This window comes from Anser anser (assembly GCF_964211835.1).
Source record: "Anser anser genome assembly, chromosome: 2".
Taxonomy (NCBI): Eukaryota; Metazoa; Chordata; class Aves; order Anseriformes; family Anatidae; genus Anser; species Anser anser.
In genome coordinates this window covers 64,727,840-64,752,635 of record NC_139721.1, presented here as the reverse complement: position 1 = coordinate 64,752,635, position 24,796 = coordinate 64,727,840, and the positions used below count along the sequence as shown (strand labels likewise).

At 36.8% G+C, this 24,796-nt stretch overlaps 1 protein-coding gene across 7 annotated transcripts in view; it reads right to left on the bottom strand.

Moving 5' to 3' along the window:
• Nucleotides 1-24,796, bottom strand: part of LOC310895394 (dynein axonemal heavy chain 5-like) — a 154,055-nt gene that overhangs the window by 87,119 nt on the left and 42,140 nt on the right. For all 7 annotated transcript variants that reach the window (XM_083826723.1, XM_083826725.1, XM_083826726.1 and 4 more), the window contains 14 exons: nucleotides 22,983-23,094; nucleotides 22,544-22,672; nucleotides 20,977-21,176; nucleotides 20,711-20,864; nucleotides 18,294-18,560; nucleotides 17,956-18,084; nucleotides 17,316-17,531; nucleotides 15,558-15,704; nucleotides 13,794-13,966; nucleotides 11,167-11,345; nucleotides 7,402-7,589; nucleotides 6,004-6,198; nucleotides 2,062-2,196; nucleotides 820-1,009 (listed from right to left, as the gene is read on the bottom strand). In XM_083826723.1, coding sequence (XP_083682849.1) covers nucleotides 820-1,009; nucleotides 2,062-2,196; nucleotides 6,004-6,198; nucleotides 7,402-7,589; nucleotides 11,167-11,345; nucleotides 13,794-13,966; nucleotides 15,558-15,704; nucleotides 17,316-17,531; nucleotides 17,956-18,084; nucleotides 18,294-18,560; nucleotides 20,711-20,864; nucleotides 20,977-21,176; nucleotides 22,544-22,672; nucleotides 22,983-23,094 — 2,414 coding nt within the window. The remainder of the gene's footprint in view (nucleotides 1-819; nucleotides 1,010-2,061; nucleotides 2,197-6,003; nucleotides 6,199-7,401; nucleotides 7,590-11,166; nucleotides 11,346-13,793; nucleotides 13,967-15,557; nucleotides 15,705-17,315; nucleotides 17,532-17,955; nucleotides 18,085-18,293; nucleotides 18,561-20,710; nucleotides 20,865-20,976; nucleotides 21,177-22,543; nucleotides 22,673-22,982; nucleotides 23,095-24,796) is intronic.

Below are 24,796 nucleotides of genomic sequence, written 5' to 3'. Positions count from 1 at the left end.
TGAATGTTAATTTAGTTAAATTTCCTTTATTTTTTCTCCCTCACAGACTAAAAGTCCTAGGTTGGTAGAGTCTTGGGAAGAGGAGGAGAGCATTTCAAAAAGAGGGCATATTTTTTTTTCATTCAGCTATGAATAGTAAACATGCTTGTACTACTGTTTTTGGTATCCTTCCTAGGACAGGGTAAACTTTACTCATTACCCTTTTGTGGACAACAAAAATGTATTCTAATGGAAGCATAGAATGCTTGAGGTTAGAAGGGATCTGTGGAGGCCATCTTGTCCAACCCCCCTGCTCAAGCAGGTGGAGCATTTCTCCTTGGTTGAAATGGCCAGATTTGAACACAACCAACACGTGGAATTCTAGTACATTCTTGATAGAATCTATTAAATTAAAGATTTGGGAGATTATTTTTGTAATCTTCTCAGCATCACAATTTCAGAATAACATTAACCATAAGCTTCATGACTGAATGCTGAGGGCAACGGTTGTTTTCAGAATACTGAACAAATTCATCTGTCTCTGAATTGGGACATATACTCTACATTTTACCTTACTCTATAGATATTTCAACCATGCTGAAGGCCACACCCATATTACCCATAAAAATGTAATACAACAAAGCTAAAATTTCAGTGTGCGTTGCACAGCGAAAAAGAATCCTAACAGTTTCCTATCAAGATATCCACATAAGCTTTAAAAATGACATCTGTTCAATTTCAAAAGACATTTTTTGTGAAAATAATCTGCACTCTGTAGCAGATAATATAAAAAACTTCATTGCTTTTATGCAATCTCAAAACCTCATCTTGCATGCTAACCATGTCGGACTCGCTGAGTTTCATACAGCTGAATGAGTTTAAGAATCCACGGTGGATGATGAATAAGCCCTGCTTTCTCTGCCTGTTTCTGAATGGCTGACTGTAGTTCAGGATACCCAGCTTTATCCAGAGTAATTCCAGGGAAGAGGTCGTTAATGAGACTCATAAATAAAGGTTCATCTTCATCCACCTGTCAGGCATAAAGTAGGGAGGAAATACATTATTTATTCAATTTATGAAATTATTATTACAGCTGTAAACAATCTTTAAGAATATGCCATTTAAAGGATGGCAGTATAAAACTGTATCTTTTCCAAAGCAAATATTATGAGTCAGTTTTATTAAGTGAATTTCATACTTTGCAATCACAAGTAGCAATTTCTAAATTAAATACTTAAAGCTTATAAAAATGTTAACTTTATAATAGAGTTCACATCAATATAAACTCACACATTTCTCCATTTGTTACACAAGTCAGCAAGATTTATTCAAATTGTACTTTCCCTTGGATTTTTTTATGATCTTTTTCCTTCTGTAAATCACTGAAGCATGCCTATAGGTTTGAATGCATGTACCAATGTGCTGAATAGATTAACATCAGAAGCAGAGTAATTGGTTCCATCACAAAACTGGCTGCCAGTGTAAATACACGGATTCTAGATATGCTATAACCTTTCAATTACAGCAATAGAAAGACAGACAAATACTTTAAATAGTAATAGCAAAAAAGATTACGCTATACAAGTAGGTGTTAGCTGCTACTAGTTACCTCACTCATTGCAATTCTGATGATGTTCTAAAAAGGCAACAGACTCCCAAGAAATGTATAAAATGAAATTCTGGATTAAGAAGGATCTTTAAATTCTGGATTAAGAAGGATCTTCAATGACACTGTTAAAAGCTAACACAATGTACTCTTCCTTTCTCTCTTTAGATGGGGCAGAAAGAAGAAAAAATAAAACATAACTAGAGGACCAGGTTATGTCCTCTAGGATCTAATGGTATTTCTGACTATTTTTTCTATTTTCTCACTTAATGTTTCTGATGTATTTTAATTTCTTTCAGAAATAAATAGTGCTTTCACCATAACCATATTCTGATAAAAATTTGAAACTGCAGTAAAAAAATGCAAAGGAATGTATCCAAGTGCTGAAGAAAAAGAGCTTTTCAAAGTGCATAATAAATACGCTTTACAAATGCAAATAAAGTACTTCTTTGGGAAAGTTACCACTGTTACAATACCAATTTGGAGAGGTTCATGTCCCGCAGAACTCTCATCACGACGGTTTTCTCTGGTTCTTTGGGATTAGATCTTTTCACTGCTCCAAGTGTTCTTAAAACTGACAGGATATTTCTTAGTCCAAAGTCATAGTGAACCTCAAAATAATACATAAGCACAATTGGTACCACAACAATTAAAGCCTTTAAAATCAAGAAAGGGCTGATGACTATGGTAACTAAAGAAATGACTAGGCTATTGAACTTTTAAATATAAGGAATTTCACAGCTCTTTATCATTTCAACCGGAGCTCCAGTTCTGTTGCTATCATATCCTGAAAATATTTTCCAGTGTTGTAAGTCCATGACTGCCATGTCATCCTTTTGGTGGTAGACTACCACTTTTACAAGTCATCTGTAACAAAGCTGCTGCTTCTATCATTTTCATAAATTCATAATAAGCCAGATGCACAAACAGTAAAGCACACATCTTCGGACTACCCTCTGTTACCTGATCACTGTTACTATCTTCATATATGGTACAAGGATTGATAACTAAAATAGTCTATCTCTTGCTGATGTAAAAATAACATACTGAAAATTATACAAGTACAATATTTTATATGTAAGCCCATCTTATCCTGTACATAATAGCATTCCTTTCTGTGGATGGTTTCATAACAATTAAGGTATCTTCTTCTCAAATAAGGTATCTTCTGATCTACATGCAATTATTTGTAATGGTAGATTCACAACTCCTATCACAGACAGACTGGAATAATACGTTGAGCACTACTCAAAATTTTCAGCATAAGTAGCTTATTGATTAGGTTTCCAGGTGATACCAAGCTGGTAAACTAGACCATGACTACAGTTCAAACTGACCAAGAGAAATTCAATAAATGGGCTGGGCTGGGCAGCCAAACTCCACCTCAGACACTCTCTCATTCCCCTTCCTCAAAGGGAAAGGGGGAGAAAATACAATGAAGAGGGCTTAGGGGTTGAGATAAGGACAGGGAGATCACTCACGTATGACTGTCATGGGCAAAAAAAAACTCAGCATAGGGAGATTAATGTAGTTTATTGCCTATCACTAACAGACTAGAGCAGTGAGAACTAAAACTAAAAGCACCTTCCCCCCATCCACCCTCTTCTATGTCCTCCTCCCAAGCAGCTCAAGTGAACAGGGAATGGGGGCTGCTGCCAATCCCTGATGCTTTGTCTCTGCCACTCCTTCACAGTCACTCCCTGCCCCTGCTCCCCGTGGGGTCCCTCCCACGGGATGCCGTCCTTCCCGAACTGAGCCTGCGGGGGCTGCCCACAGGCAGCAGCTCTCCAAGAACTGCTCCCACACGGCTCCGTACCACAGGGTCCATCCGTCAGGAGCAAACTGCTCCAGCACAGGTCCCCCACGGGCGGCAGCTCCCCCCAGACCCCCTGCTCCTGCGTGGGCTCCTCTCCACGGGCTGCAGCTCCGGCCCGGGGCCTGCTCCTGCGGGGGCTCTCCATGGGCCGCAGCCTCCTCCAGGCCACATCCACCTGCTCCACCGGGGGCTCCTCCACGGGCTGCAGCGTGGAGATCTGCTCCGTGTGGGACCCATGGGCTGCAGGGGGACAGCCTGCTCCGCCAGGGGCCTCTGCACAGGCCGCAGGGGAACTGCTGCTGCGTGCCTGGAGCACCTCCTGCCCTCCTGCTGCACTGACCTTGGGGGCTGCAGGGCTGCTTCTCACTCCTCTCTCCCAGCTGCTGTTGCACAGCAGTTTTCTGTTTCCCTTTCTTCAATCTGCTCTCCCAGAGGCCCAACCAGCCTCACTCCCTGGCTCATCTCTGGCCAGCAGTGGGTCCCTTTTGGAGCTGGCTGGAGCTGGGTCTGATCTGACAAGGGGCAGCTGCTGAGCTCTGCTCACAGAGGCCACCCCTGCAGCCCCTCTGCCACCAAAATGTTGCCATGTAAACCCAATACAGTAGGATGAATTTAAATAAAGAGAAAAATACTACACAGATAGAAATACCCAAATGCAAAAGTATCAAAGAGGAGCAATTCTTCTTTATTGAAATGAAAAATGAGTCAGGTGCAGAAGGCTTTTGAGAAAAGCATCTGCCATTGGACTGAAACCCCAAACTCACCAGTGACATAAATCTACAATTATAGAACACAATAAAAATGCAAGTGGCTTTTTTAGGACAGTTGAAAAGACCTTTCCATTGTGGTTGGCACTTTCATACTACGCCAAAGGCTGGATTCCATACTTGAAGATGAACCTTACTGAAGAGAATCTGGAAAATAAAGATAGCTGCTAACTAGAAAACATGCTATAACAGGAAGTAAAACAAAGTTGGCTTTAGAAGTAGAAAGGGTAAATATGGAGGATGAGTTACAGTAAGTCTTTGACATGCAAAAAAAGTCCTGCAAAGAGGAAGGCAGAAGGAATAGAAAGGAAAAGAAGCAATTTATTTAGTTACAGCATGGGAAATTCTTCAAGTCAACTTCAGGGAAAACATTATGACCATAAAGAAAATCAAACTTTGGAACAGGCTGCCTGGGAAAGCTCAGGCATCTGTCAATGCAAAATGTTAAGGAGAGTCATAAACATTTACAGCAAATTATTTAGCTAAGAATTGATTTTTCCTCCAGGCAGGTATATGGATGACCCCTCATGGCTCTGTCCAGCCTCATTTTCTATGATTCCAGCAGGTGCCAAGTTGTTACCAGTTTACAATCTTAGATGTGAATATTCAGCCAGATACTGCCAAGAATATTATTTGCATATGGCAAAATTAAGACAAAAAGGTTTAATAAATTCCTGTGAAGTTTGGAAGGCAGATTACATGTTTATGATGAAGTCTGGTATCATTTGATAAATGATAGGTCTTAGTGATCTTTTTGTTTTTTTCTCCATGTTAGTCAGCTATCATTGACATTGCAATGAGTCCAGCAGAGAATAAGGACAAGAGACAACGGTCAAAATTAATAACAGAGGAAATTTCAATGGAAAATAGTGCCTGTGTCTTAGCATAATTTCCAGGAGGATCTGCTCCATGGTCTTGCCAGGCCCAGAAGTGAGACTGACTGGCCTGTAGCTCCCTGGGTCTTCTTTTTTTCCCTTCTTATAAATGGGGGTTATGTTTCCCCTCTTCCAGTCAGTGGGATCTTCACCGGACTGTCACAGCTTCTCAAATATGATGGACAGTGGCTTAGCAACTACATCTGCCAGTTTTCTCAGGACCCATGAATGTACCTCATCAGGTCCCATGGACTTGCGCACATTTAGGCTCCTTAGATGGTCTCGAACCTGATCATCTCCTACAGTGGGTGGTTCATCATTCTTCAAGTCCCTGCCTTTGCCTTCTGGGGCCTGGGTTACGTGGCTAGAGCTCTTGCCAGTGAAGACTGAGGCAAAAAAGTCATTAAGTACCTGCCTTCTCCATATTCCGTGTGAGCAGGTCTCCCATTTCCTTCTGCAGAGGGCCCACAGTTTCCCTAGTCCTCCTTTGATCACTGATGTACCTACAGAGCCTTTCTTGTTGCCCTTGATGTCCCTGGTGAAATTTAGTTCTAATAGGTCTGGCAGCACTCAGTAAGACAGTGCCTTCTAGGCACTCTTCAGTTATTTACAATTCTTACACTGACCCTCCAATATATCTAGTCTTCCTAAAGTAAGGAGACTGAAAAACCTGTCCTCTGCAAAGTTCTGTAGAGCTCTGTACACAGTTGCTCATATCTTCACCATTATCTGTACTGTATTTTAAAATTAAGAATTAATTTTAAACTTCCTTTACTGTACAAATTAGTTTGAAAAATAAAAATAACATTATGATTTCAAATTCTGTTGCTGGAACTTGAAACTGAAAACCCTAAAAATGACTAGGTTCCCAAGTGTCAAAATAATTATATATCTTATGAAAGTGTATTCTCTACATTCCCTTCTAGTGACAGCATCTGGTTGAACAAATATTTATTTTACCTGTTTAGATAACTGCTCTTCACAGAGTTTGTAGAGTGTGTAAAATTTTTGACTAAGGATTTGGTTGTCTCGGAAACCAGCACTTGCCAGCTTGACTCGCATAATAATGCCACGGTCAGGCACCATCATAGCAACTGTGCGAAACTGAATCTTCAGATTTTCTGGAAGTTCCTGTCGTCCTGCATAGCCCGGGTTCTGAAAAATGCAAAATGTAAAATAAAATATCACTTAATGATAGCAGGATAGGAAGGCTTATATTTTCTGATAATTATTTGGCAAACACAGGAGCACATGCTAGATTACAGTGGATAACTAAAGAGCGTCACAATTATACATCACTACTAAGTTCTCCAAATACTGCAGTTCATGAAGTATGCGGTATCACACGTGGTATTTTGAGATGCCCAAGACACACAGACATAAACAGACAACCACTTACAGTTCTTGTTGGAGCTGTTTTAAAAAAATTAGTTCCTCAGGGTCTTGATAGTGTTCCAGTGCTGAAGGTTATTGCCCCTTGTGAGCATTATCCAGCCCAAAGTCAGTCAAGCAGTACAAGCCACTACTGCATTTAATTTAAATTAATCAATCTGACCTTTCACTGAAGATGTCTAAGTCACTCATATGACTACCACATGGATCAGTTGTGACAACAGTAGTCTCTGGCTATGCAGTGATAGCTTCTTAAACTCTTCCAGCTGTTTTTACACTGAATTTTCACTGGCATTGGTACACTACTAGTTAATTTATCCTTTTTTTTACAAATTAGAGTGACAACATTAACAGCTTTTCAAAGACAGGAAACCTTACAATAAAGACAAATATTTCAGTTTCGAATTTTACATGTGTAGCCTACAGCTAAAGAGGAGGAGATACAAAGATGCTTTTAGAGTACTCTTCCACTTTCCTGCTTCTTTGCCTCCTTCACTGACAGAAACAGTCCACAGACACCAAAGATAAATCTCTGGGAGGTCAATGAACCAGAGTGAAGGTGACTTCCTTCATCCTGTCATACAGAAGGACTGAGGTCAAAAATTCTTCACAGGTGGTAAAATACCGACCAGAACACCTACAGTAGTCCTTCCAATAGTCAACTACTACTGTTTCATTTTGACAGACTTTGACTAAAAATATGAGATGGTTGGATTTAATCTCAACATGTGAAATACTGAACAAAAAAATAAAATATGTAGTTAATGATGACTGCATATATCAAGTCCTAGGTTCCAGATAAAAATATGGGCAAGAGAAAATATCATTATCATTTGAACAAATTGTTGTTCAAATTCTATTCACTGTGCTCTAACAGAGAGTTCCAGCGATTTGAACAAGGATACTTCTATGGGCAATGAAATGGGAAAGATTGTCCATACTGGTGCTATTTACACACATACATACCATAGTCAGAAATATGCCAAATTCTCTGTCCATGTCAACAACATCACCATCAGTGAAAATGAACTGAGGTTTCTTATTTTTCTTACACTGAAGTACAATGTATATCTGCTGAGCAGCTACTGATAAAACTGGAAGTTCAATGCGGTTAAATTCATCAAAGCAACCCCATGCACCTGACTGGGCTAAACCTAAAAAGACAACAAGGAAAATATTTGATTAAACACTGTGTGTCAGATCAAACAAGAAGAATTTATGTATATATAAATTATATATATAGCATATCATATTCTTTATAACATAACAGGAGAAAAAGAGTATAAACACAGAGTAAAATGAGGAGTAAAAACTCAAAATAAATTAGGACATGCATTAACACTAAGAAAAAGAATTATCCCTTGTAAGAAAGACGTATAAAATTCTTCTCAAAGAATCCTACACTTCTGCAGTAACCATAAGGAGGAAATCATTCAGTAATATTGTATATAGTACCTACCATCAAAAACATGTATATATCATGGAAACTTATCTATGTAGGGAGTGAAATTGTCAAAGATAAGCTCAGGAGACACCTACCTAATGCAAAGCACAGGATCAAATTCAGAAATTGATACATTTGTGGAAGCACCATTGTATCTTTTTATAGCAGTTAATTCATAGGTTAAAAATAGTTGGAGAATAGTATTCTGCTGTTCTAGTGAGAGGAATCTGAATTCACACAACTATCATTTGTAACAGGCCATGATGGAGTTCTAGACAGATATTAGTATCCATAAACATCATGAAACTAATGTCTTCTGGAGTGTCAAACACTCCTTCTGTGTCATGTTTGAAGGATTGAAATGGGAGAGTCAACAGTAGCAACTTTCCTGAAAGGTAATGGGGAAGCTGTGTAATCTTCACTTCCACATCCACTCCACAAGAGACAAAAGCTAGCACGTCTATGCAAGAATTGCAGTCTTCTTTCTCAAAGCCCACAGCGGACTACTATTTCTGTTGCCTGGATCCAGCAAGGTCCTGGATGAGCACCTTAACTGGTGCTACAAACAAATATTCAGAGGTGCTTAATTCATCCCACGGGCCTAGTGGAGCTTAGTTTGGCTTAAGCCATTTGAAGACAACTCCAAATATATAGGTACTATAAAATAAATTGAATGTAACATTGCACAAAACTTTCAGCTGTCTTACTGGGCCTACTGCTCAAATTCATTTTTGATTAAAGTGAACCCCAATACAGAACTTTTATCATGGAGCTGCCCTAGTCTTGCTGCTCCCTTGCAAAAAAAAATTATGTTTTTCAAATGCATTTGGTTCCTTTTGTTACATATACTGCATGGCTATTAGGACACAGACTGGGAAAAAAAAAAAATAAAAGTGTTTTTGCTACTTTATTTAATAAACAGCAATATCTACTCTTAGGGATATAGCAAGGAAAAGCCCTAAAGCTGAACATTCTTTAACAAAGAGACTCTGTTCCATATCATAATATCTCCTACACTTATTACCTGTGTATCAAATGTATTTTTTGAAATTGCTTTCTCTAAAGGATGATTTCAGTTCTAGCTAAGCAATTTTTCCTTGGGGAAGGAAGAATATCATTTGTTCTGTAATGCCACCTGCTGCATGGCATTGGGAAACCTGACTCTCAGGCAAGGTCAATATCCCCCAGTTTTGTATTAATTCAGTTCTTGCAAAATTATTTCCCTTTGGCAGTGAAGACGGAAAGACAGACAAAAAGAAACAAAGAGAACATACATAAGTGTACCACCACACACACACAAGCAAAGGCACAGCAAGCAAACTGTCAGCTGCGTAACAGCTTAGAGACAATTTAATCTTGTTGTGCACTGTCATATTGTGCATAAGGAAAAGGGAAGGGAAAGGGAAAGGGAAAGGGAAAAGCTGTATGTAATCCTACTTTCTTCTCACTCACAAAAGACACCCAACTAAAAGTTGAAACTTTTGATCTTGACTGAAAAGTATTCCTACACACAGCTAGTTCAGTCTCTAGCTGAGAAATGTTCCTGCATTTGTTTGTTATTATATAAATGAGCAGCTTTACATAGCTCCTGACCTCTAGGGGACTATTTTCTCTTTTGATATGCAATGATCTGGCCTTGGTCAGATACATAGCATTTACCTCTGGTAAGGACTACAATAATATGTTCAGCACAGAAGTCATCAGCTTCTAGGAAACTTTAGCCCACATCCCAGCATGACTTAATGGGATACTGTGAAAACTGTTTTCTGCTCCCACTGCTCATCAGAGTACCACAGGAGCCAGCTTCAGCCTCACCCAAGGCAGTGAATGCCTGTATTCACCTAAAAAGATCAAAATTAAACCTTAAGATTAACTAAAAGGCTAACTAATGCTTAAAATGAAGACTGTGATGAAACACTTCATCCCTGTGGCACAGCAGAACTTCTATTGGAAGAGTGGACTCTTTATGGGACCAGCTCAGGACCAGGGAATAGACTTTTACAATGGCTAAGGACAGTCACTAGCTCTACCATCTGCAGCTCCCAAATAGCAGCTGTACTACCACAGATTCCTGATATGGAAATGATATGGTTGCTCTAGCAGGGAGCACTTTATCCTCTCTTTCTGTAGGAGTGTCTCCTTGACACTTCTTCTTTCTATGTTCTACTTGTTCCCATTTTCCTCTTTTTAATATATCCATTAAAGAAAATTAACAAGTTAATGAGGCCCAAAAACATCTGTAAAGGAACAAAAGGATTAGGAAGAAGAACTGTGAAGTCCAGCGAAATTAGTCCTAGCCCTGTTTTTAACCCAGCTTTTCTAAATACGTACTACAAGTCTTCTTGATCAAACTCAGTCATACACAAACCCAGTAAGACCACAAAGGAGACTGGATAGAAAGATGGAAAATTAAATATAAAATCATCTTAATCCAAATGTGGCGTAGCTTTCAGGCTTTCTATCTTCATTAGAAAAGCTTAACTGGATACTCTTAAGCTTTTAAATATAAAGTCAAATACAAAAGTTACTTCTATTAAAATCTTGGCCAGCTTTGCTCGTTTCTTAATTAAAAATAGAAATGATCTCCAGGTTATATTTTTAATGTTCAGGAAGTGTTACAACAGTGAAAATTATTTTTGTGATACCTTGTGTTCAGTTTAAGAGCCCACCACTTACAGAAAATGGTTACATTCTGGGGTCTGCAAGTCCATATAAGCATTGTAGCTATATACAAGAAAACAGACGTAATAGAGTTCGCAGACATTGGATCATCTGACCACTGCTTGCAAAACTGACTTCAGAGCTCTGTTTATCATGAAAACTTAGAGTTTGACCACTGTCTTATTTTCCTGATTTAAAAAAAAATATAGTGAGTTTGAAATAAGACAGTACACCACTTTGCATGTGTTTCCCATATTTGTACAACATCATTGAACTCTGTATTTGTAGTCTTATTTGATATAAAAATATCAAGGGAGAGCTAAATGCCCTCCCTTATGGCTGGGATAGTGGCATAAATAAAAACAGTAAAAAGGATGAAAAGGAAAAAGGAAACGAGGACAGAGATATGAAACAGCCTCCAAGAATATGAAACAAAAGCAAACAAACAAACAAAAAAATGGAAAGCATGGGGAAAAAAAGAGAGAAAGAGAAACAATCAAACGTCAGGAAAAGTTGATAAGCATGCATCTGGAAATGTGAGAAAACAGGGAAGAAAATATCCCTAAATAACTAACGAAGAACCAAAAACTGATGACTGTAAAATGAAAAAACAGATTATTTCTTACCTTTATAGATACGGCCCAATCCTCTGTAATCCATTTGGTCGGAACAATTGAAAACAACAACATACTTTCCCAAGCATTTTCCCATGTCTTTAGTTGTCTCTGTTTTCCCTGTCCCTGCAGGCCCTGCAGGTGCACCACCCATACTCATGCCCAGGGCCTGTGCCAGAGTGATGTAACACCTGGAGACAGAACAAGCGGCTTTTTACTAGGACAGACAATGATCAGACAAGGGGAGTGGTTTTAAGCTGAAAGAGGGGAGATTTAGATGAGATGTTAGGACCAAATTCTTCACTCAGAGGGTGGTGAGGCACTGGCACAGGCTGCCCAGAGAAGCTGTGGATGCCCCATCCCTGGAGGTGTTCAAGGCCAGGCTGGATGGGGCTTTGGGCAGCCTGGTCTGGTGGGAGGTGTCCCTGCCCATGGCAGGGGGTTGGAACTGGGTGGGCTTTAAGGTCCCTTCCAACCCAAGCTGTTCTATGATGCTGTGATTAATCCTCTTCTTCTATTAATTACTTTGAGGTCCCTTTTGTAACCACAGCATTTGTATTCTATAGAGCTGGGGGAGGGGGGCAGAAATACTTGTTTTTCCTTGTGGTAAGTACTGGGTTGACATCCCCAAGGTTAAGTCACAGCCTCCCCAGATGGCATGGAGACTACTGAAGGTGGAAAGAAGGCTACTGTTCTAACCTACAATGCTCCAAAATCCCAGCAAGCCCATGTCCAACAATTTTAACCCTGTTAAACCTCAATAGCTTTATGATATGTCTGGGGAGAGAAAATGGGCACTGAAAAAGAAACAAATGACAACATCTTGTATAACTTCCTATAAAGTAATACAGTGCTCATTCTAACACTGGCAGTAATAATGCTTTATTACCTTATTACACTGTAATCAGTAACAGGCTCTCAGTTAACACTGAAAAAATACAGTTCCTAACAGTTCTATTGCTGAAACTGAGTTAAGGACAAAATCCATACATGGCAAAAGTCCTAAGAAAGAAAACAGCACTTGCATTTCTTTTTATTTTAACTGCCATGACATGGTCTGTGTCTGACATGATGCTTAGAAACATTCGATTTCAGTCCCACCATCTTAATGTAGTGTATTTCTTATGTGCTTCAGGAATCTTTCTGACCACAAGGTCATTAGCCAAACAGCACTCAGCTCCAAGGTGATTAACGGAAAGCACAAATACTATTATTTGAAAATTGTCAGAGGCTCATACAAGTCCATATGGCAGCATTAAAGTATTAAAAAGGAAAAGCCTATAATGGGAATAAATTCTGTTCTCACACACTACTACTTAGGTATATAGGTTTCCCATGCCAACACTAAAAAATATCCCTGCTTCAAAAACTCTTTCAGTACATAACAGTAGAGAGCCACCAATCTCTGCAGCTCCGCTTGAATCTTATAGGTTTGGCCAAGAACAGATACCTGTGGGGTTTATTTTGCTATTGTTACAGCTTAAGCTCAAGCCAAAGACTCACTTTCTTCAAAAATGCCATCCTGTGCTAGTTTTCAATCTATGTGACATTGCACCTTGAACTAATCCCTAGCCAATCAGGCTGCATTTTAATTCTGTGAACAAATTTTGAATGACTACATTTTCTTGATACTGTCTCTCTTGGTGGGCAAAAATGTTGTCTCCGTAGTCGTGCTGCCATACCCACTAATCAAGTGCATGTTTACTGCTGCAAACAGATCTCTATCTAGCATAGGAATAATAAGGTACATTACATAGAATTTGGCAGATGTGTGTTATATATTAAAAGCTAGGTATCCAAGCACAGGGCTTTGGCTCTCTAAATAGCTCACTGGGCAAAATTTTGGTTCAGAAATTGGCAAAAGTCTGAAATTTCATTAGTAAATAAAATCTTGTGATACAGAGAGTGCAAAGATAATTCCAGCATTAATTCAACAGCCTGCAGCCATTCTTCACACAACAAACAACTGAACATGCACAGAATTTTGACACTCCTACTCACACTTAACAAATTTTGGCATCATGAATACAGCTGCCCCTTGCCTAGGTGAAGAACTACCCAATACTTCAGGAAAATATGAATATAATGGAGTTTGTACTGTGCTGTATAACTCTCCAGCAATAAAAGGTTCTTAAATTTTGTGTTCAAGACTTTTTGTTTGTTTGCTTTTGTTTTTTCTGTTTGCAGTCCACAGACCTTGCTTTAAACCGTACTTGTACTAGTTATTCAAGGCAATGTCCTGAGTTACTGTCCTCTAGGGTGATTTCAAATGAATTATTTGCCATAACCCCAAATTCAAATGCAACTATTAGCTTACTGAAAGCAGCAACATACTGTTCTGTAGATCCACTTTGCTTAGCGGGTGCAGTGTATGACATTCAGCTATGGTCGCCTTGAGCACAAGTAAAATTTCAATACCTACCACAGCACACACAGCCCAAACAAACATTCAGAGAAAAGTCAGGGTCCCTCCATGGGGTGCCTGTTTTCTCTAAATCAACATATAAGCACTGGCCTCTGCTGTTCGGCATCAATATTGCAGCACTATACTGCAAACCAAAGAATTCTGACTCTCACGGAAGTTAAAGGAAATAAGTCTTCGCTTCAAGTACTATATACTGCCATCTTTTTATAGTTACCTGTCAGTTAAAGGAGTTATAACAAGTCTATCTGTACACCCTAAATATTCATTGCAGTAGGTGAACTCTACATCAGTGATTTGGATAACACACTTATCCAAGTCTTCGAGAAAATAAAATCGAGACTGTTTTTGCCATTCAAAATCAGATGGAGATTTAATGTTCATACGGACCTACAATAGAAGAGAAATATTAATACAGAAAGAGTATAACAAATTCACCTTAAATTCTGTTCTCTCTACACAAGAAAAGTCTGCTATGCATAAATTCAAGAGATCAAAGAATGAGCAGAAAATTAGTCAGGATTCAAGACATCCAGTATTCTTTTCAAACCTCGTTGTATGACTTAGTCTGATCCTTTTTAATCTTTTTGATCACTCTGATTTTCCTCTGAATTGTGTACAGAAATTGTGGATTTTGTTGTAGAAAGACATTGAAGAACAAGGATGGTAAGCTTCGTAAAAAGCTAAGCAAAAATATTGGTTACACTGCATGATGCCACTACTCATGGAAATATTAAATGTTAGACAAAGATGGAATGCGTTCTACACGTCTATGTACTTCTTTAGTTGGGATGTATTCTTCTATATGAAGTTGCCACATGTTTAGAACTGTAGTAGATTAATAGATCTTGGTTCATTATATTTGACACATGATCTCAAAACCATTGTTTTCTTACAAAATATGTGGTTGTTGGCATTGTAGATATACTTCAAGGGGAAGGAGAGATTATGGTTTCCCAACCACTTCCCCATACTTTCTCTTAATCACAAAAAAAAAAAAAAAAATTTAGCAGGGAATAGAATGTTTTAACAGAATGGGATAATATTAGATGAATCAATTAAGGATCCTTGCCTTGGACTTCTCCCTGATTTTTTATTTTACATATAGGCCCTTTAAAATTAGCCCATTTTCTGTGATTCAATTTCATTATAATATGACATTACATTAATTCATAATGAAATGTCCAATTAAGAAACTAATTATGAAAATCAAAAATTATGGGCACAGGATAAAACCGCTTGCTTAACTTAGAACCTGGCAGTTTTCTTTCCAACTTTTAGTATTTCTTTATGATTTTCTTTCTTTACACATGCATTTATCTTCCTGAAGTACACACACAAATTAAACAGTGTTGTATTGAATTACTAACCCTTACATACTGCAAGCTTTTTGAAAGTTATTTTACTCCCATTTTTATAATTGTAGTTTCATATATTGAAAAAGCTTATCTAAAGGAAATTTGATGCAACCCAATTATAAAAATAAAACAAAACATTTTAATATCTATTCTGGGTATTGTTGCTATCCATTTCAAACATGTGAAACCTCACTGCTTTAATCTTTAAATAACTATTACCTTAAATCAACACAGAGGCCAGACTGGAAAACATACAATTGATAGCAATACTAAAGGGACTTTTTTTTCTTTTTTACATTTCATTTAAATAATTTATTAAATTTTCAATTTGTGAGAATATCTTAATTCTAAAAATTTAAGCTTTTTGCCCACAACAAATTTTTGCGTATCCACAACCATTTTAAAAACAGAAAAGCAGTAAGTCTGAATCCATGAACTTATCTATAATTCACCATTATCTCTGCATGACATCTATATGAAATGAAACTGAATAGAACAGATATGCTATATCACAGCACTAATATCAGAGTTACTCAAAGAGAATACATTGTAAGATTTGTTTATAAATTATATGCACAAAAGCTTCCATAAAGAAAGTCCCTTAAAGGTTTTCAAAAACTTACCAAATCATCAAAGATATCCTTCTGGTGTACATGAATAGTGATTAAAGTTTCATATTTTGTGCGCTCCATTCTTGTCAGATTGTGTGTTGTCATATCAATCAAATCATTTAAAAGCTCCAAAAACTTCTGATTTGTTGTGTGCATTACCTTTTCCATATAGCAAGAACAGTCATATTAATATAAAAATAATTTGTTTTTCCAGTGTTTAGAAAAAAAATCTGCAAACATCCAGGCCCATGAAATCTATGATTTGCTTTGCATTTATTAGGTTTAGGATCCTAAATTTGGATATGCAGGGTGCCTTCTGTACACACATTCCTAGCCCAACAAAGTACAATATCATTATATATCTGGGTGAACAGGTCACATGAGATTTTATTCCAAGATTAGTGTTCCCTCTACTATATATTACAACTTCAGATGATTGCATCCCTGTATTTTTTCAGAACCGTAAGCCTTTGGTTTTGGATATTAAACATCAGCCTGACCAGTATCTACTCTGCAGGGAGGGCACAGGAACCTAGAGATCTATCTCATACTCTAACTATAGAAGAAGAAAAATATACTGTAACCTTAAATGCCAATGCTGAAATAATAATTTCTTATGTGGTACCAGACTCTGTTACAAAATTCCACAAAATACAAAATGACCGTGCAATACTGATTTAGGTAAGCTGTGTCAGCCTCTGTCAGTGATTTTCCTGGTACACAATAAATCATAAAGCGCAGAGGTGTCAGAAAGGGCAGTTCATATTCATTCCTGTTCCAAGTATGTGAGAGAACAGTCACACAAGCTTTCTGTGAATATAGGCAAACCCTAAAACTCCCCTTCTTTGCTCAGAAAAAAACTGTTAAAAACAGTCCAAAAGTAACGGAGCAGTATAGAATCACCCTACCCCTCAAAAATACATGGAGTTTGTCCAAAAAACTTCTAGGCGGTGTGAAAGAATCTGAGTCTAGTTAGTATTAAAAATTGGTCTGCACCCTTTTTAAACTTTGTACGATACAGAAAAGGAGACACTAAATGGTCTTCTTCACAGTCTAGAGTCTTTGTTTTAATTGACTCTGAAAGCACAACAAAGTACCTTTCTCCACCATTTTCCTTTATGACAGTATGGTGTTACTATTTCTTAGTCTCATTTCACTGTATATTCCTGATTAATAGTAATTTGTAACTCTTTAGTTCATATCCTCTCCTTCCTATTTCAGAGAGTCAGTGTTATTACATTAGTAACACCTTGCTGTTAACAAGATCATCTTTAAGTGTTTGAGATGAAACCAGCATCTCTTCAAATAGCTTCTATTCTTTCCCTTCCCTAAAAAAAAAAAAAAAAAAAAAAAAAAGAGCTCACCAACTGCAGATTCTAATACACTCTGTTACAGTAAAACAAAGCCCATAAAGTACAAATATTTCTCCAAATATGGGGAGCTCTTATTTCTTTCCAAATCTGATTTTGGGAAAGTAATAGGATGAGATTCACTGTATTCCCAAACTGACAAATTAGCCCTTCTCAAGATTAATGTGCTGTCAAAACAACAGAGAAAATCACAGGATTAGAAACAATTTTAAAGCATATGCTGGGGGATTTGTGACCTCTTAACACTTTTAATTATTTTGTTTTCCTGTTAGTTAATTTCTTATTCTGGTTACTTAAGTTGTATTTTTTGCTTTTTCCTACAAATTACTTTATTTTTTCACAATATATACTGATCCAAACAATATTTTTAATTAATCCCCAGAGATTCATTAAATACTACCTTTTTGTCTGTTTTGGTACTGTTCAGTGCATTCTCTGCATCTCTGGTCCAGATCATTTGAATTCCCAGAAGTCCTATTTGTGCAGGAAACATTGCCTGAAAATCATACAGTTTAAATCCTGAGTCGCTAATGGCCACTGATGCCTCTCTGATGATAGTGTGGATTGTCTTCCTAATCCCATTCAGCAGCTGACCTAACCAGAATTCCACATTGCCCTGAAATAAACAAGAAAATACTTTTAAAGAATTAGTTTATGAATAATTCACAAGGAGAAACAGCCCTGTGTGACTTCTTTTTTCCAGTCCTTCAAACTCCCACTCCCCTCTTTGCTATTCTCTTTGCTTTTTTATGTTATTCTCTAATCTAAAAGATTCCTGTCCTCCTGCTCCACTGCATTTCTGTGTGCCCTTATAGTGATGGATTTAGCACTTCATATCAGCACTGATGGAAAAAACCGCTAAAGTAATTGTTACAGAATGACACAAGAGTCCTGTCCTTTCTGGCCTTGATTATGCTGTTCACATTGGAAGGTTTTCATTCGGCTAGTCAAATTGTAACATGATGCAACACTGTTGGTCACTACAACATAAATCTACTTTAAATCAAGTCATGAAAAAGTGTAATTTATACTGCTGTTACCTGAGCTATAACTGGTTCAATAATATTGACCTGTTCTCCTTCTTGAGATTCAAATAACAAGATCTGATCGTAGTTTTTTTCATTAAATCCAACTCGGTTAACATTGTCAAACAAACTTAATAAATGTGCCTACAATAGAATCAGAAAAAAAAAAGTAAAAAAAAAGTTGCATAAACTGATATGATATGGCATTCTCACTCTACCTTTAAATTATGTATTAGACCTTTCTGTAGGTTTTCCACAAGTGAAAAAAAATAATTCAACTAAATAACAAAATCCTCCATGGTACTCACTTACTAATATTGGCTGTATGAACATTATTGCTTTATTACTTATACCTGAATAGTATGGGAATCAGATGCTTGACCAAGGATTTCCAGAAGAGCAGGGTCAGATACAAAAAAAAATCTTGGAAATTTTAACCGTTTTTTTTCTAAATACCCAGTCAGGGATTTCTGACAGATTTCCAATTGTTCCAGCAAATGTGGCAATAGCTGTGACAAAGTCTCATCTCCAACACAGCACTGTACGATGTTTGACGTTTCATGGGCTCTCTGCATAATTTTCTGCCATGATTTGTCAATGTTCTGAAATCTTCTGGCTTCCTGGAGTATGTGAAAAATACATTAGTTCTTCCTCACGTTTGTCAATTTCTAAAAATCAAAGAATTCCATCAGGCAAGGTAACAGTTTAATATTTCCTCTGCATCTCAAGTATTTTTTTCTTTTTTTTTTTTTAATATATGAATATTTATAGGTATGCTTACAATAATCAGTGTTTATATGATGACAGTTCAAATTGCAAGAGAAGGAGTCCACCAGGATAGCTCTGGAAATGTCTTTTTCTTTATGCTGAGCACCAAAAAATTCTCCATGTAAAAGGATTCCAACGCACCTTGCAACAGAAAACTCAAACAGCAACCTTCTCACAAATGAATCTTCCTAATTGCAGCACACAACATAGTGTAATGCAGTAAGGGCTGCTCCACACAGGTTATGAGGAGTAACTTAGTAGTAATACTTTACAAACAAGAACTGTATAAACAGCCTGCGACTGCTGCACTAATGAGGTGTTGTAGGTGATGGGAGACAAATTCTCAACTACTGAGAGCTGGAAAGTAAATATTTTTCTACTCCAGATATAGTGACTTTAAAAGTCTTCTCCTACAACAGATGAAATGTTAATAAGGTCATAAATAATCAGAGACCTAAAAGCATGGAGCACCCAAAACAGGTCTCCCCCACAGTTTTTCCTCTCCTTCAAGCCAAACAAGCCCAGCTTGTTGAATCTTTTCTTGTGTATCATGGATAGCTCCTCATTCTTATCTCTCTCAAATTTGTCTGTGTGTTTCTTTAGCCAAAAATGGGTAAAATATTCTTGCTATCAGTTATTTCTGTTCATGCATTTCACTTTTCTGTCTGTATGTTACAGAGCAACAATCAAAAACTAATTTTCTGATAGTATTATGAGTGTGTCAAAAGCCTATCAAGATATATAGCAACTACTTTTATTCCTCTATCCACAAAGCTTGCTGTTCACACTAAAAATAAGCTAGATTTTTTTGATATGTTTTGCTCCTAATAAAACCATACCAACTGTTATTAATCTCCTTGTTAACTTTCAGATGCTTACAGACCACTTGTTTTTTTGTTGCAGTATTCATGCAGGAATTGCAATTAAGCCCGCCAAATCTATGATTAATTCTCCACCAAGCTTCTCCTCTTCCTACTTCTCCTCCTTCTTTAAAGGCAGTAATCACATTTGTTTTTTTCCAGAATAGTGGTTCATGTATCATGCTTGTAAGAAGTAGTTTCAGCAGTAAGCTAATACATCACTTGTTCTGTGGTATTTGTTCATCTGCAGAAACTGCCTATTGATTCTCTGATAAACATTAAAATATAAACACAGCTCATGAACTAAAACAAAAAAAATCGTATTACCTTACATAACAGTTAAGAAAGCTTCACTTAGGTTACAAAAATTAATGTTACTTTCAGAAATTGTAAGCCTTTATTTATAAAAAGTGTGGCCTGAAATAAATTTGTATTTAATAATTTCCAGATCATCTCGGTTTTGTTAAGATATAGAACTGGTTGATCCTTCATGGAGGGTGCTAAACTGTGGTGTGTTGAAATGATATGAAAGCCTCTCATTAGGAGAGGCAACAGAGAAGATGACTTGTTTTAGTATTTCTCTCTTGCAGGAAGTCAGAGCATTTCTTAAATCTTTCGCAGCTGCCTTCATGGAAGGCCAAAACTGCCTTTTGAAGAGACTGCAATAGTTCACACAGATTAAAATACATATAGCTGCCCAAGCCTCACAGCATCTCTTTGTGGGACTTAGTTATACTGAGTCCTAGGAAGTACAGAACATACAGAAAGTTGCATTATTATTTAACTTACAGCCTACTAATATGCACATAGGGAGAAAGGAACATCTACATATATGGAAGACATGATAAACCAGTTTTGTACCATTAAGTAGTACTGAACCCTGTGCTATCATACGATTCACTAATAATGCAAGCTGACAAGGACGGTTGAGCCTGAATTATAAACAATCCTGTTCCTTTAGGTTTCACTAAGTTCAATGCAGTTCAACCAGACAGACCTCAGTTTGGCAAAACTTCTTCTGAAGTGCCTGTGCATAACCCACAAACCTTTATTATTATATGCCTTTTTAAGTAAACTCTGTGATGTGGCTAATCTCTTATTATAACATACTGCCATTGACATATTACCATAATTCAGCATACCTGAGGTAGTTGTTTTGCAATGTCTCCAGCAATAAACACAGCTTCAAGGTAAATCCAGAGGTTTTGTACAGCAATCCAGTTTTCAATTATTTCTGCAGTGTTGGCCAACTTCTGGACCCACTGTTGTATAGCGGACTTAAAAGGTGCATTATACCTGTATAAACAACAATTAAAGGGAAAAAAACAAGCAAACCCCTTAGATAATAATTGATTACTTTTGGTTTTGAATAGATTTACACAATACGTGCATATATTAACTTTTGTACCTGTTGCTCATGAGTGACCCCAATATCATCAGGCTGTCTTCCACCAAGGCTATTTTCTCTAATATATCTGATCCTTTCAGAAGGAGTTCTCCTCGTGCTTTGAATTGGCCAAAACTGAAAGTATGAGTACTCCATTCACTGATGACATGCTTCAATTTTGCTTCAATATCCTTTTCTTTAACAGCGCTGATGCATATATCCTATGTAAAATTAAACTAGTAATTGATGTTCCTCTAAGGCTAGCATAATGCACACTCCTAAAGGCAATTAAAATTCATTAGCTAGATCCAGATTTCAGTGTGAGCTCTAGCTAATGGAAATATACATCAAAACATCTCAAAATTATTATGTTATACCACTAGATTTTATTACAGAATTATTTGTAAATGAAATAGTTTATGGGCACTCAGTCACCTTACACTTTTGAAAATTCACCAACTCAGTAAATCTGCAGGCAGAACGTACCTCTCTGCGCGTATTAAAATTTGAAGTCCAATATATCCACTGAGGGGGGTTAGGGAAAATTTGCATTACCAGTCAAAACTAGGAAACAGTCTAAGAACAGACTGTGTGGAGGCAATGTGACTGTCTGCTACCTCTTGAAGACCATGAGGGCAGGAATATCATAAAATTGGCTATTGCATCAGAAAGAAAAAGAGCAGCTACTCAGATGGGACTACCCCAAGTTCAGGTTCAGGAGTATACTAGATGCCATCACAGGCTTAAAATCTTCCTCTGAATGTAAGGCTATCACTCTGAACCTCTTAAAAGGCTTAAATTCTTGCCTGGAAACTGGATACAGCTGAGATTTGATTTTTCATGTTTCTGTCTTAGAAGTGTATGTCCTTTGTGGAACTAGATAAATCAGCTCACTACCATGGAGAGACCACAGGTTTAGCAAACAGATTCACAATGAAACTGAAGTTTGAAACAGATGGGTCTTTCCTTCTTTATTTTTAGTTATCCTTTATGCTTGCAAAAGGTAACAATAGCATAAAGCCGTACTTGATAGATAACTATTGTCCCCAAAATGGAGGGGGCAATATCTCTGTAGTATGTGCATGTTACATAAGCTTTCTCATTCCTATGTGCTTGTGTGAAGAGTCAGTCTTAAATATAAAATAACCCTACTCTCCTTTAATACTTTTTAAGGATTTAATTAATAAAATGTCTCACTTCTACAACATTCCAAGGATTTCAAGCATTTAACAGGATCAGATTTATGATGACTATTTTTTTTCTCTGATGAAATATTTAAAAAGAAGAAAAAAAATATATATGTAGACAGACCCTAAAACAGAAGTATGACAGAATTGCACTACTCTTAAAACAACAAAATTCCTTCTAGGGAGGGATTAGTGTAACACCAGTTATTCATTTAGCCGTTCTCCAGGATAAAAGGAAACATCACTGCTGATATCAGCTAAAAAACTCCGTTCTTCAAAAGAATTCTCCAACAAAAGTCAAATTTGTTTAGGTTACAAAGCTGACTAGAAACAGGATTCCAAAAGTACGGAGTTCCAGATCACAAGATAATCATTAAAAACAAAGAGAAGAGAATATATACCTCAATATCTTCTTTATATTTCAATAAAGAGGCATCCATTATGTTTTTCAAAGAGAAATTTTCAGAGTCAACATCAAAGTGATGTCCAGTTACTTGTGCAATTCTTTCCCAGTGTCGTGACATCATTGCCTAGAAAAGTCCATAGAAATTAGGAAAGGTTTTTAAAATCTAATATTTTTAAGATGAGAATGATCAGATACTTTTTCGATATATCTGTTAAACAAATAAAGGAGTCTGGATTTCTCCTCTACTGAAAGCATTACTAGTTCTCCTAGTCACACCATGAAGTTTTTTGTTTTACTTTTCTTAAACTAATGGTAACTAGATTTTTGCCACAAATAAAGTTGTTTTAATTTGTAAAAATAATCGTGGAAAGCCTCCTGTAGTCATAAAAGTTTTTCAAGTGAATTTTATCTCCAAATTATTATGCCAAGCATACTTTGTTTGCCATCATTTCAAGCAATGGACAGCTTTCTGCAAAGTCATCAATTTTCTTTTTTAGGTCTTGAAATGCTTGCCGTTCCTTCAGTGCTTTAGGTAACTTACGGATTCTATAAAATAAACATAAAAGAAGAAATAATTGATTTTTCATAACCACAATACAATATTTAATAATAGAATATATTTTCGTTTTTCAACCAGTGGACCCATAAAGAAAAATCCAGTTACAAGTTCACAACATAAAATATAGCCGATTATTTCTGACTGCAGGCATGGAACACTGCTAAAGACAGTAAAAACCACACTTGAACAGTTTGGTTTCCATTTCAGTTTACATTAAAAAGGTTAATTTTATGCGCAAACCTATATCTGAACTTAAGCCTTTGCAGTATCATTGCCTTATGAAAAATTTGAAAATACACCCAATTTTGTAAAGGGAAAAAAAGGATTAAACAATGTATTTTTTCAAGCAAAATAAAGTACATCCTAAAACAAAATTGATCTGTCTGCAAACAGAAAAATACTTATTTCAATCAAATAAGTCCTATTTTATATCTAGTTTTTATGAAAGTTGTTTAAAGAAAAGTCTTCCTTAATGCACAATTTCAATATGAAAAATAAATGAAAATTAAAAATACCTAGTACTATGAATTGTCACAGCTCCATTTACTTCTAACAAGTTAGGTCAACTTACATCTGCCAAAGGTATGGACTAAAGGCTGACAGCATTTCTCTTACAGATCAATGGCAGAAAGGAGAAAGAGCACAAAACCAATCCACAGTGAAAAATCCTTTCAAAGAAATTTTTCATTTTTCACAGCTCAAAATCAGACAGATCTGTCACACAACACAGGAGCATGTGTGAATTCTTCACTGCGTGCTGGCGTGAGGTAGATGGGAGATATCCTTGCCCATGGCAGCACAGTTGGAATTAGGTGATCTTTAAGGTCCCTTCCAACCCAAACCATTCTATGAGTCTATGAACATATGCATACTGCCACAGCACTGCAATGATCTCTGTAGTCTTTCATCTTGAATACAACAACAGACGATATCAAATATGCTAGAGACAAGCATTGTAGAATATAAAAATATATTCTTCCATGTGTGTATAAGGCTTTAAGAACCAGTTTCTAGCTACTTCTATGCTGAGGCACAACAACAAACATTCTTACAAACACTGCCTTAGGCTCGTGATTGGAAATGGATCTCTTCACCTGGTAATGAAAACGGATCGTTTTTAAATACAAAGAACATTTTTCTTTATTTTGATCTCAGCAATAACTTCTAACAAGTTTCATGCCTTATGTTCTACATTAAAAAATACTTCATTGTCAAGTTTAAATTTCCTTCTTAGACTTACTGGACATTCTCTTAATAAAATAAGTAGTATTATAAAGGGAAAAAGTAACATTATTATAAAAGGGAAATTTCCCTCTAGCTGTTACTGTAAACTTCTATAATGTTCCTTTCCACATGCTTTTTTTAAAAAAAAATAAGCATTCATCCTTTTAATCTCTTTTCAAATGGAATTATTTGCACCAACAGTGATTTTTAAGAATCTTCTTTTCATGATTCTGTTTTCTATTATACTACTATTTTTTAAAAGGGGTAGCAAAAAAGAACATTACACTAAAGAACTATGTGTATCTTTAGAATTATGTGAAAATACTACCAGCATTTCCAGTATTCCTGCCCATTTCTTAACACAATATACCATCTTAGTTATTTCTGTGGGTATTCCCTGTACACTGTTTAAAATTCTCCAGAATTAAAGAGAATAGCTTGATGCAATAATGCTAGCAAGTCTGA